This window comes from Sciurus vulgaris, assembly GCF_902686455.1.
Source record: "Sciurus vulgaris genome assembly, chromosome: 13".
In the NCBI taxonomy this organism is placed as follows: Eukaryota; Metazoa; Chordata; class Mammalia; order Rodentia; family Sciuridae; genus Sciurus; species Sciurus vulgaris.
This window is the reverse complement of record NC_136474.1, coordinates 47,672,455-47,687,018: the sequence shown is the minus strand read 5'-3', so window position 1 is coordinate 47,687,018 and position 14,564 is coordinate 47,672,455. Positions and strand designations below refer to the sequence as shown.

The window sequence follows — 14,564 nt, the reverse complement described above, 5'->3', positions numbered from 1 at the left end:
TCACAGCCAGGTTATTGTCAGTGATGTGTAGTTTTTGTTGCCACAGAGATCTCTCATAATTGTTCTCTGTAGTCACAGACTTACTTTCCCTCTGTCTTCCTCCCTCCTTAATTCCTAGCAACCACTAACCTCTACTTCTGTAATTTTGTCATTTTAAGAAAGTAGTGTAGGCAGGCATTGTGGTGTATATCGGTGCAGTCCTATAATCCCAGTAACTTGGTAGGCTGAGGCAGGAGGATTGTAAATTTTTGAGGCCAGCCTGAAAAACTTAGTGAGATCCTGTCTCAAAAAACAAAAAAACAAAACTGAGGACATAGCTCAGTGGTAAAGTGCCCTTGGGTTCAATCCCACGTCCACAAAAACAAAAACAAAACAAGGTGGTATGAATGAAGTCAAAACTTCTCCATTTTTAAATGTAATCTTTGGGATTGATTTTTCTCAGTACAGTTCTCTGGAGATCAAAACAAGTTGTTGTGTGTATTAGTACTTTTTTTTCTGCCAAGTAATATTTCTTGATGTGGTAAAAGCATAGTTTGCTTAACTATTTACCTATTGAAGGATGTCAGGGTTTCCAGTTTTTGCCTATTATGAAGAAAGCTGTTAACAAATGTTCATTATAGATTTTAGTGTGAACATAGGTTTTCTTTCCCTGGAAGGAAAGTCCAGGAGTGCAGTTGCTGGATTGCATGGTAGTTACACATGTAGTTTTTCAAGAAACTGTCTCTGTAGTGGCTATCCCACTTATATTCCCATTAACAATGAGACTGATCCAATTTTTCCATATTCAGATGCATTGTTTGGTGGTGTCACTGTTTTTATTCTAGCCAATGGATGGCTTTGTGGTTATATCTTGTGTTTTCTTTGCATTTCCCTAGTGGCTGGTGATATTGAATATATCTTCATGTGTTTATTTGCTAAGGTGTCTTTTAATTTTATTTCTTCCATTCGGTATTTGGTCCATTCTGGGTTGACTGTGATATGGTGTGATGTTCAGATTCATTCTTCTGCATGTCTCATCATCTCAGCACCTTTTTATTAGTCTTTCTCCATTGAATGATCTTAGCACCTTTGTAGAGAATTGGTTGAACATAGATGTCTGAGTTTATTTCTGGACTCTCAGTTTTATTTCATTGTTCTATATGTCTGTCCTTAACGCCAGCACCAGTGTCTTGACTACTGTAGTTCTCCTTCCTCTCATTTCTTCTCTTCCTTCTATCTCCCTTCTTTCCTCCCTCCCTCCCTTCCTTCCTCCCTCCCTTCCTTCCTCCCTTCATGAACCCAGGGCCTCAGGCAAGTGCTTTGCCACTGAGTTATATCTCCAGCCTAACTACTGGAGTTTTCTAATAAGTGAAGTGTGAACCTTCAAAATTTGATCTTTTTGAAAATTGTTTGAGGTTTTTTTTTTTTTTTTTTTGGTACCAGGGATTGAAGCAGGGGCACTTAACCACTCAGCCATATCCGCAGACCTTTTTGTATTTTATTTGGAGACAGGGTCTCACTAAGTTGCTTAGGGCCTTGCTTTTGCTGAGGCTCGTTTTGAACTTGTGATCCTCCTGCCAGATCCTCCTTAGTCACTGAGATTACCGGTATGTTCCTCTGTGCCTGGCTGTTTTAGCTATTTTGAGTCCCTTTTATTTTTAAGTGAATCTATAGTCACTTATTTTTCGTTTCTTTAAAAAGAAAAAAGGCAGTTGGAATTCAGGTAGGGATCATATTCTGTGAATTTAAGAATATTGCCATCTCAATATAGTATTTGATATGTTTTTTCTATATAATAGGTCTTAATTTTTTTCAAAATTGTTGTTTAATTTTCACTGTACAAGTCTTACATATCTTTGGTTAAATTTATCCCCAAATATTGTGTTCTTTTTGATGCTTTGTAAGTAGCCACTCCTCCTCTGTCCTTCCTTCATCTATGTTGCCTAGGCAGGTCTTAAATTCCTGGGCTCTTGTCTCAGTCTCCTGAGTAGCTGAGATAATAACGTATACCACTTGTGCTTGGCTTACTTTCTTGATTTCTTTGTCAAATGTGCCTAGCTGGTATATAGAAATATAAACAATTGTTGTATATTGAGCTTTTAGCCTCAACTTTGCTGACTTACTTATCTAGTTTTCCCCTTCCACTTAGTTTTTGAAAGAGGTGTGTAGAATTTGTGTTAATTTGGTATAATTGTTAAAGTCTGGATATTTCTTTTTTCAGGGGTTTATAAATTACAGATGTAATTTCCTTTATAAAGTTGTGGGGTTAGGCAAGTGATGTATATTGGTTTGTTTTGGTAGTTTTTATTTTTGCAGAATTGATCAGTTTCATTCATTCAGCTTATTAAATCTGTCTATAAAGTTTTTCCTGGTTTTTTTTTTTTTTTTTTTTTTTTGTTGTTGTTGTTGTTGTTGTTGATATTGGGAGTTGAACCCCGAGGAACTCTACCACTGAGCTACATTCTAGCCCTCTTATTTTTCATTTTGTGACAGGGAGGGTCTCACTAAGTTGCCCAGGCTGGTTTTGAACTTGATCATCCTGCCTTGGTCTCCCAAGGAGCTGGGATTACAGGTTTGCACCACCACACCTGGCCCTAGTTTCTTAACGTGCTTTTCATTTCTGCAGGAAGTGCAGTGATCTCACCTGTTTCATTCCTAATATTAGCAGTTTGTGTAATTTTTTCGCCCAATTGAGCATTGCTAATTTCATTGATCTTTGAAAAAGCTGGCTGTTTTGCTGATTTTTCTGTTTTTAATCCGATTTTTTTTTCCAGCTCGTTTCTTTTCACCTTACTTTGGTTTTTTTTTTTTTCTTCTTTTTTTACAGTTTTTAGATGGTAGCCTAGATTATTAATTTTAGACTTTGCATCTTATATAATACACCCACTTTGTACTATAAACCTCTTTTAAGAGTGTTTCACTGTGTCCCACAAATTTCAAGATATTGTATTTTCATTTAAATTATATTTCTTGTGTTTAAAAAAATTATCTCAAGTCTTAGTCTTTGATCATAGATTATTTAGAAATGTCTCAGTCATTTTCCTATTATGTCTTGTTGATTCTAGTTTTTCCACTGTGTTAAGAGAACCCAGGTGATTTAGATTCTGTTAAATTCTATGGGTATAGTTAGGCCATTTACATTTCATGCAATTATTGCCTCTGTTGATGTTAGGATTTAAATCTGTTTTGTGTTTTTTGCTCTTTTTCTTTTTTATTTTGGGTTACTTAATTTTAGAATTACATTTTATGTACAGTGGTTTTGAATGTATTCTTTGTATAGCTTCTTTAGAGATTATTCTTGGTTGGTATTTGCTATGAAAAAGGATTGATTGACATAATTGCCATTTTTGGTTGTGGGATCCCTTGAGTTCCAGATACCCTAGCTGTCTTTAAATTGCTGGAACTGTCTTCATTACCATTATAGTGTTCAAGAACTTTGTCACCTAGGCCTGGAAAGATGGTTTAATTTCTTTCATATCATACACTAAAATGAGTTGAGGCAGTGAGTTCCTACTAAAGCAGCTTGTTTATGTAGGAATCATAATGTCTTAATGTCATAATCTCTTAATGTCAGTAACTCTTTGATCAGTAAATATTTAAGTTCATTTGACCTAAAGTGGAAGGTGGCCATGGTTTAGTAGACTTCTAAAAGTTGCAGTAATTTGATTTTGCTTGTTTTTTTTCTTCAGGTACTTCTCTCCCACCTCCCCTTCCATATAGTTTGATACTGTTTTGGGGAAATTACAGAATTGAGTTTTCCTTTTCTGCCCTAGAACAATGTTTAACTTCACTGCTGTATTCACTGGAATGTTCTAGCATTAGTGGCTAACCATTGGTCAGAAATTCAGGGAGTCTGTTATTGTATTTTAACAAGATTATATATTGTTAATAATAAGACCTGGTTTTAACAGCTGTATATGAACTGTAGTTAGTTATATATGTAATTTGTAAGGTAGACCATCATTTTGTCTTAAGTGTTTTGCATTGTTAGACAGTAAATATGTATGTAATTTAATAATGAACAAGAGTATAAGCTTTCCAATATCATGATTTCATCTGAAACATTTTCCATCCCCAGGGTGATAAGAAGAGTAGTCCTCATAAAGAAGTTAAGTATGAACCCTTTTCATTTGCTGATGGTAAGTGAAATTTTCCTTTTAGGGGTGTGTGTGTGTGTGTGTGTGTGTGTGTGTGTGTGTGTTAAGGTTTTATTTGTCTTGTTACATATCTGTTTGTTCAGATACTGCTTTTTTTAAAGTCAAGTTTCTTAAAGAATAATTTGCCTTCGTATGACAGTAAAATCATTTTTTTAGTGTATACTTGCGGGTGTATATACTTTTTAAAACATCACTTATGAAGTCTCAACTCTGGACAGTATATTTATTGGTTTCTAATACTTCTCTAATCTGAACTTGAGTTATTATTGATTATAACCTTGTTTGAGAAAGCACATGTCTGTTCATTGCTTGATAATACTGGATTCATCTCTTTTTAGATATTGGCTCCAATAATTGTGGATACTATGACTTACAAGCAGTGCTAACGCACCAGGGAAGGTCTAGTTCTTCAGGTCATTATGTGTCATGGGTGAAAAGGAAACAAGGTAAAGAGGCTGTTGTTTCTTCAACTGTTAAATACTGCTTTGTTTATTATAAGTTTTATAACACTGTGGGGTTCTTTTTTGAGTGTTTTTTTGGGGGGGCAGTCTCAGAACTTCTTTACATTTGTAACTATAGAGGCCCTGGACCTTTTTTTTTTTTTTTTTTAAGGTCTTCATCTTTAAATTTTTAACATAATATACAGGACTACAATACCATTTCAAGTTCAAATTATGGGAAATATCACGCTTATATGCTTCAATTTGACAAGTTGATGTTACAATACTGAGAGAGTTCATGAAAAAGTTATTTTAACAGTTTTTAAGATAATCAGATATCATCTTGCTACATGGGCCAATGCATCAATAGTAACTTGTTTTAAAATGCAGTCTTTTGGACTTCAGAATTATTAAAAAAGAATATCAAGATTATATAGATTTATGTTCTGAATTATTCAAACTCATTCCATTTTTGAAAGCTTAAGGTAAACAATCTGCATTAAACATTTCATGAGACCACTTCTCATTTGCACTTACATGTAAAAGTCAAAAACTAAAAGCACAGTTCCCTAAAGACATACTAGTTCTGGAATACATTGGTGTCATCATAAAAGACTACTAGAACTCAGTTATCACTTTTATACTAACACTCTTCACCACAACACATCTTTCCTAAAAAGACAAAAAAATATTGGGAATTTAGATTTCCCTTATTGAACTGAACATAGTAGTATCTCTTACTCTCTGGCTTTAATGAAGTTCAACTTCTTCCAATAGGAACTGTCTACACAGCACAGTGCTACATACAATTATTCCAGTGAGATGTATATTTAGTTTCACAATATGATCAACCCAGTAATGCCATACAATGTTTTCTGCAGGTAAAAATGCTAGGGAAGGCCACAGTGGACAGTGCCAGACATTGAGTGCGGATTATAGGTATCACTGAGGGCCAGAGGAGACCACAGATTTCAGTCTTTGCTCAGCAATGGAAAAAAAAAAAAAAATCTACAGAATCATAAGAATAGAAGTACATAATTCCACTGTTGATAATGTAATTTTCCAGATACTGTTTCTTTTGTTAAATGGGCAAACTAGCTTAACTTAAATTTAGAGAATAGAATCAGAATATGAAAGATTTTCCTTGTTTCCTTATCAAAGGAATGTACTAGGATTAGCTGAAGAATCTTTCTGGTTCCTCTATCTATAGGTCAGCCAAACCCCCAGGATCTCTGTAAAACAGGCCAATGCCACCCACAAATCTTAAAACTTCTCTAGCATATTCTCCTATAAGTGGAGCACACAGTGAACACTGGTGGCTGCTTTGAACACAGCTAGCCAGACAGGTGTCATTTGGGTTAAAACTTTGGAACCCACAGCAGTTTAAATTTCTCTGCCATTTTGAGCACTTGCTGTATTGTTCCAACCAACCTCCAGAAACTGACTTGTGTAGAGCAGATTGAGGGTGCACAGGCAGTTCTTGGAACACTTGAAGCCCCTGCAAATCATCTTGGGGCCTGAGTTTTTGCCAGCAGCGTCAGGTAAATTCCCCTCTGGTGGGACCTTCCGGGCAGTCACTTTCTTGTTGCCTTTGGGGCCTGGCCGAGGCAAGATGTCAGCGCCAATGCTGGTTGGGGTCCAGGAACTGGGGCTGTAGTGCCCGGCACACCTGTAGCTGCACAGACTTGCTCTCTGGACTTTTATGAGGTTTATACCTCCTAGTATTTTTAACATTAGCAATTAAAGCTGAGGCATTTAAAGTAATAAACTTTATGTAAAAATTTTATTACATAAAATTTTCATTTTATGTAAATAGAAATAACATGGTAAAAATGACATTTTTCAAAACAAAAGAATTAGAAATGTTATTTACATTTTTTTGTCTGTTCCTTATCTGGCTTAATGGAAGACAGCTGGATTCTCATCTGTTTCTACATTCAGTCTGTTGCACTATCACACGTCATGTGGTGTCTGGAGACTCCAAAGTACACTTGAGAGAATGAGGGTGAAAAAGGGAAATAATGCTTTAGTGGTAATATTAACATAGTTTTGATGTCATGGAATCCCTGTGTGGTCCTTGGGCACTTGGAGAGGTGTTGGTGGGCGGGTGGGAGTACTGTGCGTGCATGAAATTAGTATTGTTTTTGCAGTGGAATGCTGAAAAGAATTGGCTATGATTTTTTTTTTTTTTCTTGTTATTCAGATGAATGGATTAAGTTTGATGATGATAAAGTCAGCATCGTAACACCAGAAGATATCTTGCGGCTTTCTGGTGGTGGAGACTGGCATATTGCTTATGTTTTACTTTACGGGCCTCGCAGAGTTGAAATAATGGAAGAGGAAAGTGAACAGTAATCTCCAATTTAGCTATTTATGCCTAGGTGTGAAATAAATGTTTTTTGTTCATCATTTCTATAATCCAGAGCTTTAGAGGAAGACATTTAGGTGGTTTTATCTGTTTCCCCCTCATGTGGAACAAGAGAGGGCGGAAAGAGACAACTTGTGCATCAACCTAAAATTACAGAAAAGAAAATTACCTTTGGATTGTGCTGCCCTGTATAAAGGTGGCTGGAAGACATTATTTAAAAGTTATTTCTTGCATTGATTAAAAAATAATTAGTTGAAATGCCTTTCACCCATTACCTTCTGCGATTTTTCTTGCCTTCTCAGCCCAAGATTGAGCAGTTTATCGCACACCTGTTACTATTCTTTGTTGTTCTTGCATGGTTCATATTGCCATTCAGTAGCTGCCCATCCTTTGCCTTATCTAACAAACATTTTCCCAGGAAGGTGGAAAAGGAAGTGTTGCTCTCATTGTGTAACAGTGCTGCTGTCCACGTCCCATGGAAACATGGGTGCAATCAAGTATTTGTCCAGCCTGACTGTTGCTGGCTTTTCATAACTTTAAAATAAATTGTGATCAATAATAGTACATTTGATTATACCTTTATTATTGTGTCTCTCTCTGATGTACTCTGGTTTGTACATTTAACTTTGCAATGGTTTTGTAGTAATCAACCTTAAAAAAATGTTGACAAGCTCTGGTTGCTTATTTTTAGAAAATAAGGATATTTAATAAAAAAAAAAAAAAAAAAAAAAAAAAAAAAGGAGGGATTAACAGCTTTTGACCTCAAGTCTTTTGTCTTTGAGTGTTGGAGTTTGGCTAAAGATTCAAATGGTTAATATTATACAATTTCTGAAAATGGTTAATATTCTTGTGCTGTTTAAGCATCATTTAAAATGCTTTTCTTGGGCTGAGGATGTAGTTCAGTGGTAGAACACTTATCTAGCATGTGTACAGCCCTGGGTTCAGTTCCCAGAACTACCAAAACCAAATAAGACTTTGCCCATATTCCCTTTAAAAACCAATACAAAGTTGTAAAAGTAATGGATTTTTTTGGATGCCAAATGCAATGATGTCACCAGATTCATTCGTTGGCTCGTTTGTTTTTTAACTCTCGTTAATTCCCAAAGTCTTAATGTCCATCTCAAAACTTAAAGTCAATGGTAGGAAACACCAAGAGTACGGGGGTGTTGGAAGATGATCAGTTTCTTAAATTTTAAGTCTAATTAGTTTCAGGAATCTTAAGGAAATGATAAAATATGAACGTAATTGTCTGATTTTGAGTCAGAAATTTATAATGAAATTTGGGGATTATCATGACATCTCATTTTTCCTATGTTGTTTTGATGCTCTGCAGGGCAGAACATTGGTAACCATTAAGGTTCCTAGAGAATAATGGCCATTTTTCTCTTAAATCTGAGCAATGTGATGTAACCTAATACTAGGGGACAAAATAAGCATTTCAGGGATACTCATTTGTAAATAGTTTCCTCACCTAAACTCTTTTGATTATTGGCAATCAATACTTTTTACTTTGGCTGGGGGAGGGGTGGTAAAGAACAAGAAGGGTGCGGATCCTAATTGTAATGATTTGTGTTTGTATGATGCCTGTGTCTTTTTTATTCACTGTCTCATTTGGTCAGAACAGTTTTGGAAAGAAAAAAATTTAGCAATTAAAATTTCTGACCTGCTGGATGGATGCTGAAGCTATTAGACCTGGCGAGGTAGATTTGCCTTGTATAGACTGTATTAGAATTTCAAAAACTAATATGTCCTTGTCACTATAAAAAGCTTGGTTGCATTTTATTTGATCTAAAAAAGCATTATTCCAAAAGTATTCTTAAAGTACTATGTTTTAACTAGTAAGGCTATTTTAGAATTCTGCCTTGCATAGAAGGTCTTTGAGAGGGAGTGTTTAAAAAAAAATCTTGTTTCCTGAATGTGCCTTACTTGCTATGCCACTAACACTGAGGCCATTTCCACATTGGAGCTGTGCTAGGTCACTGCTTGACTAATGGAGGCTCAAGCAATAGAATGTCCAGTAATTTGCTCTCAGTAGCCCTTCTTTAGGATCAACAATGACGACCTGATTTTAGAGCCTTTGAGATGCTTATGTGGGATTAGTAAAAATAGTGCCATCTTTAGCCACTACTACATAGTGCTTTCACATACATCTCATTTGAACTTCACAATAATCCTTCAGATAATATAGAGGTCAAATGAAAGCTAAAAAAGTAAGGTTTTAGACTTCATTTCTTTTAAAGTTGGGACTTGCTAGCATTTTCTCTAATAGACCAGAAAGTAAATACTGTAGGCTTTGCAGGCCAGAAGCTGTCTGTTGCAACTACTGTGCTGTTGTAGTGTGACAGGTGCCATAGGCACAAGAAGTGAGCATGGCTGGACACCAGTTAAATTGCAATTGTAACACCTGGTGAGTAGACCACTGTTTGCTGATCCTCTGCTCCAAAATATGAATAAATGAAAATAGGAGGTTTTTGAAATTGTCATCCTGGGATTTCAGAATAACTAAATTTTATAATAACTTCTAGCAGCATGCAGGAAACTAATTTTCATTATATTTACCTTAACAAAATATAGTTTGTGATCTTGCATTTTGGCCATTTTCTCAGCCCACCCTTCCATCCTCCCATCCTTCCCCTCCTTCAAACCCTGAGCCAATGTGTGTGCTATTGATATCGGAGCACCAGCCAACTGTACAACTGTTATAAAAATGTTTATTGTTTACCAAAACCAGTGGACCTCTTATCAAATGCTGCTTGGTAACAAAATCTTATCACAGTTTTAATAAAAAAAAAAAAAAAAAAAAGAAAGAAGCTAACTATTTGTCTCATTGTCATTAGTTAGACTTTCTGCAAGGTCACTTAATCCAGACTTGTTCAGTGCATTAATCAGATTATCAGGTGTTGCATGTATTCCCTCTTGATCTTGCCAGGCAACTAGGAGCTGCTTAGCTCTCATCTTCATGTCTTCACTATCACACTCAATCTGCCTAATTTCCGAGTCTTTCATTTCCAAGTAGGGAGCCAGAATCTTCCATTGTTCACCCAACTTGTTGGCAAATACTTCTATTTGTTCCCCTGTTACGGGTTTATCTCGCCGAACATCAGGACCTAGAAAACATAGAAAATATAAACTATGTACAAAGTACAATGACATGTGCAATCCTAAGTATACAAAAGAACTGGAAAGCTTAGGGGCCACTGAGTTACTATGTTTAGTAAGCTTTATTTTGAAATAATTTTTTATATTTCCCATGGGTTGAATATCCATTACAATCATGATCATTTGATCAATAATTAAATCTAAAACTGTTTCCTCTATTGTAATGATGATGATGATCTCTGAAATGAACTGCTTTCCTTCAGTTCTTAATAGAGGTATGGTATTTTGTCTTAAAAATATTGCCTCCAAATTTTATTGCATAAAATTAAATGATGTTTTAAATTCCTTACTAAAGTCAGAAGCAGAGCTAACTTGGTAGAAGTTGAGAAGTAGATCAAATCAAATAACGTACCTCTCAACCAAGAACCCCAATCTTTTCCAATTTTGTAAAATAGCCAAGAAAATTCAATTCTTACTTTCATTTTCCTTCAGTAAAGCATCATTATCTTCCTCATCTTCATCCTCACCTGTTTTTATTTCTTCAGAAGGTGGCTAAAAATGAGAAAGAAGAACATTTAAAAGAATGCCAACTTCTGAAGTAAGACAGCTGCAGATGCTCTGGGTAAGAGTGGTTGTGAGAATCTGAGTACTGGGCTTCAAAGCCTCACTCCTGAGAGCATTAAATGTGAATGTCGGGTAAGAAGCTTAGTGGGACATTCCTCCCCTGCAGGAGGAGTGAACTTGGGCGAAAATCTGACAGTTGGAAAGGGATCCCCGGACCCTTTTTTCAACGTGGGCAGAAGGGAGGTGGTACAAAGCATGGTAAGCTGATTTGCAAATACCTGAGGTTTAGTAAGTGTGGTCTAAGGGACGACGGTGAAACAACAATTGTCTTTGAGTAATTTTATTAGATTTTAGGCACACAGTATCATTATAACCACATTTATTACAATAATCCATTAGAAAATTATACAGAAGATAGAACAGATTAGAAAAATAGGCTAAGTTCTAAGTTCCCTACTGCCACTCCTTAGACCCTGTCTTGAATAAAAGAGAATACACTGGTAAACAGGAAAAGTTCATTTCTGAGTTTACAGGTGAATAGTAGTTTGCTCAAAGTACTGCAAACTTGCTTTACATGCTACACAGTAAATTAGTTACTTTATCAGTTTATGTATTTCCAGTAAACATGTATACTCAAATACATTTTTATTTCATTCTAAATTAAACAGTGGTTTGTGGATCACTTTTTAAATCACATAATAAATTCAGGTAGTTTTAAAGGAAGATAATGTCAACTAAGGTATGAAAAGAAAATAATCTATGTTACTTACTGGTAATTCCTTGGCTAGCTTTATTACCATGTTTTCAAGATATTCTGGCAAGCTTTTAAACTGCTGGTTGGTTGGCTGGAAAAAGTGAGGGCTTCTCCGTGCTAATAGTCTCAGGGCTCTCCAACCATAATTTGAATTGTTCACAGCTCTATAAAAAGAGATGTCATTCCTATAATTTATAGTTCTATTTCTGTATTCCCTTCTACTTGAGAGTAAAATTTCATGTGGCAGAACTATTAAGTAAATGCTCAAAGTACCATTCTTTTCATTGTAGTCCTGTATCTAAAAGACCTTTCAGTATGCAGTCCACATAAAAGTAACAGAAACTAACCATCTGGAGAGGCAGGCTCATGTGCAGCAAACACATTTTCAAAGTTTACATATATTTTACTTAATTTTTAACAAGTCTATGAGTGACATATTGGGTCCCCAGTCCTGGCGAGGTTATAGGTAGGATGGGAATTATCCCTAAGTTATTTGGAAAAAAAGTAAATTTATAATAGGTACCGATGTTCAATTGAGGTGCTATCCATACTTGCAAAGTCACCTACAGATGCAAGTTTAGAATACTTTCTAAAATCAACACTGAGTTTTGATTGTTAATTTAGTACAGGTTGAGCATCCCTCATCCAAAAATATGAAATGCCCACAAATCTGAAACTTTTTCAAGTGCCTCAATGTTCGACTGGTATGGCCTACTCCAATTCTGAAAAACTCTGAAACCTGAAGCACTTCTAGAAGGTCTCAAACATTTGGATAAAGGATACTCAAGCTGGATTTGGTTTTCTATTTATGTAACAACTAAACTTCCAATTCACATATTGCCCACCTCAATGAATAAAAATAGCTCAATTCTAAAAAAGAGAAATATGTCATTGCTTACTATGTTAGCTACTGGATAAGAATCATGAACCACTTCCCAATGGTATGTAGCAGTAAATGGTTCACAATGAGGTAACCAGAAACCTCTAAGAAATTCTAAAGTAAATACTCCAGAAAAAGGCAAAGCTGCAGAAAACTCGAAAGCACAAGTTTATTCCATTTGAGTTTTTGGAAGTCTTCCCTCCCCCATCTCCTAACTTCACAGATTAGCAATCTCGTTTATTTGGTCATATTTTATAAATGAACCTAAATTCCCTTTGGGATGTTCTTGTACCACTGAAGACCTGCAAAACTATCCCTAGATGGTGCACTCTTCCCAAGTTAACACCAACCATGAAGCTTTGCCTTCCTTTCTGACACACCTGTTTTAGCCATTTGATTCTTTTAAGCACTTTCAAAATTCCCTGTCAATTATACACAAAAGTTTCATTTCCCACAGATCTATAGCCATTCAAGTTCTTAAACCAATTCTAGAGAACTACCACTATCTACTTCATCCTATGTAAATAGATATTCTTTTAATCAACAAATTCTTATTGAGCCAGGCACTCGTGAGTTGTGGAGGCAGGTCATTCACCATGTGTATCCTGAGCACCTGGGTGGAATAACACTGCAGAGAAGAGCAGGAACCGGACACCAGAATGACTTCCTTAGCTCTGCCATTTACTAGCTGAGAACTTCTCAATAAAAAAATTTTACCTCAGAGCCTTAGTTTACTTAACTGAAAAACCATGTGAGGCAGGTACTTAGTACCTGGCACACAGTAATGAGGAATGGGTTGGCAAGCACCATTATTCATAAACACACAAGGTGTGGGACAATTTTAGATAGTGGTAAGGATGAAAAAAAACCCCATGAGAATGAGAATTTGAGAGTGGTTACATGCTGTAAACTAAACATGGGAATGCCGACAGTGGACTCTTGGGGAGGAGCGCATCTGCGAGCAGGCACTGAGGAAAAGAGGTTCACGAGGGCAGGATGGTATATGCAAAGTCCAAAGGGAAAATACTCAGAGGCAAAGAGACAGGGCTGGTGTGGTTAAAAGCTGAGGGGAAAAAAAAGAACAAAGATATAGCTAGAGAGGCAGATCTGAGGCAGACCGAGGAGGCCTAAAGGCCAGGAAGGAGTATGGAATAGGTGCTCAGTGTTTAAGATCTTAAGCATGAGACTGGAGTTGTGAATTTATTTGAAAGATCACTGATGCACGACCGGTTAAGTAGTCACAGTAACAACAATCATCACAAGGTCACAACAATTATGAATTGTGAGTGCCATTTTGAGTACCAAGTACACAGTTCAAAGTGAAATACCTAATTCTCAGAATAAACCTGTGAAATGAGTACTACTTAACTGATGAGGAAAGGAGGATAAAGGCTATTAAATGTACCCTAGTTGCTCAAGCAAGTCAGGGATGCAGGGCATGGGAACAAGGGCCTCGACAAGAGGACCCTGGCCTTTAAATCACAACTCTACAATCCCGAGACCGTGGACCTGAAGTTATTCCAAAATCTGAGTTAAGCAATGGAAGAGCCAGCAATGGAGACTGAGGTGGAGGGGCAGTGAGACAGAAGTAGGAGAGTAGTTTCCTGGATACCCCAAGAAAGGAACATCCATACACGGACAGGTCAAATGGCAAATGCTGCTGAGAGAGGTGACCTTGATGCGAGCTACTTTAGTGGTGTGACTGGGAAGACAGCCCTGTTGGAGTGGGCTGACCAGAGAACAGAAGGTCAGGCCGCGAAGGCAAGAATAATATCAGGTGCTGGAACAGAGAACAGAGGTGACAGCTGGAGGGGCATGTGGGATGGGGGGGGGGTAGATTTCTTACATTTTGAAACAAAGGTAATTCCAAATCATGTTTGATAGTCAACAGGAATAATCCTTGGCTGGAGGATAGCTCAGTGGTAGAGCATTTGCTTAGTATGTGTGAGGTTCTGGGTTCAATGCCCAGGACGCCCCCACCCATACATAGAATAATCCTTAAAATAAGGATGTGTAGTACTGTGAAATTGGCACATAAATTCACCTAAGAGGAATAGTACTACTCTATAGATTAATAAGGCTCCCTAGTATACATATAATTCCTAAAAAAAAAGAAAAATACTGTAGGAAATTAAAATTAGCTGATGAAAATCATTACTTACTTATATTCATTTTCAACCATATTTTCAGGGTCTGCTTGTTCAATGGCTTCTTCAAAGAACTCCTCCAAAGTTGGCATATATTCCCTGGGAATTACAAAGTAATGAATGAGGACCATGCATTAATAATACTCATAAAATGGTGGCAATAAAAGATTCTAACA

At 36.5% G+C, this 14,564-nt stretch overlaps 2 protein-coding genes across 5 annotated transcripts in view; one reads left to right on the top strand and one right to left on the bottom strand.

Annotated features, from left to right (window-relative positions):
* Positions 1-7,683, top strand: part of USP14 (ubiquitin specific peptidase 14) — a 44,762-nt gene extending 37,079 nt beyond the window's left edge. For all 3 annotated transcript variants that reach the window (XM_079108345.1, XM_079108344.1, XM_079108346.1), the window contains 3 exons: positions 4,058-4,118; positions 4,475-4,582; positions 6,780-7,683. In XM_079108345.1, the coding sequence (XP_078964471.1) occupies positions 4,058-4,118; positions 4,475-4,582; positions 6,780-6,931 (321 nt within the window). In that variant the 3' untranslated portion in view covers positions 6,932-7,683. The remainder of the gene's footprint in view (positions 1-4,057; positions 4,119-4,474; positions 4,583-6,779) is intronic.
* Positions 7,684-9,614: 1,931 nt separating this feature from the next.
* The window catches only part of THOC1 (THO complex subunit 1), a 46,641-nt gene continuing 41,691 nt past the window's right edge, over positions 9,615-14,564 (bottom strand). For both annotated transcript variants that reach the window (XM_079108341.1, XM_079108342.1), the window contains exons 18-21: positions 14,404-14,487; positions 11,378-11,525; positions 10,520-10,595; positions 9,615-10,051 (exon numbers count right to left, since the gene is read on the bottom strand). In XM_079108341.1, coding sequence (XP_078964467.1) covers positions 9,756-10,051; positions 10,520-10,595; positions 11,378-11,525; positions 14,404-14,487 — 604 coding nt within the window. In that variant the 3' untranslated portion in view covers positions 9,615-9,755. The remainder of the gene's footprint in view (positions 10,052-10,519; positions 10,596-11,377; positions 11,526-14,403; positions 14,488-14,564) is intronic.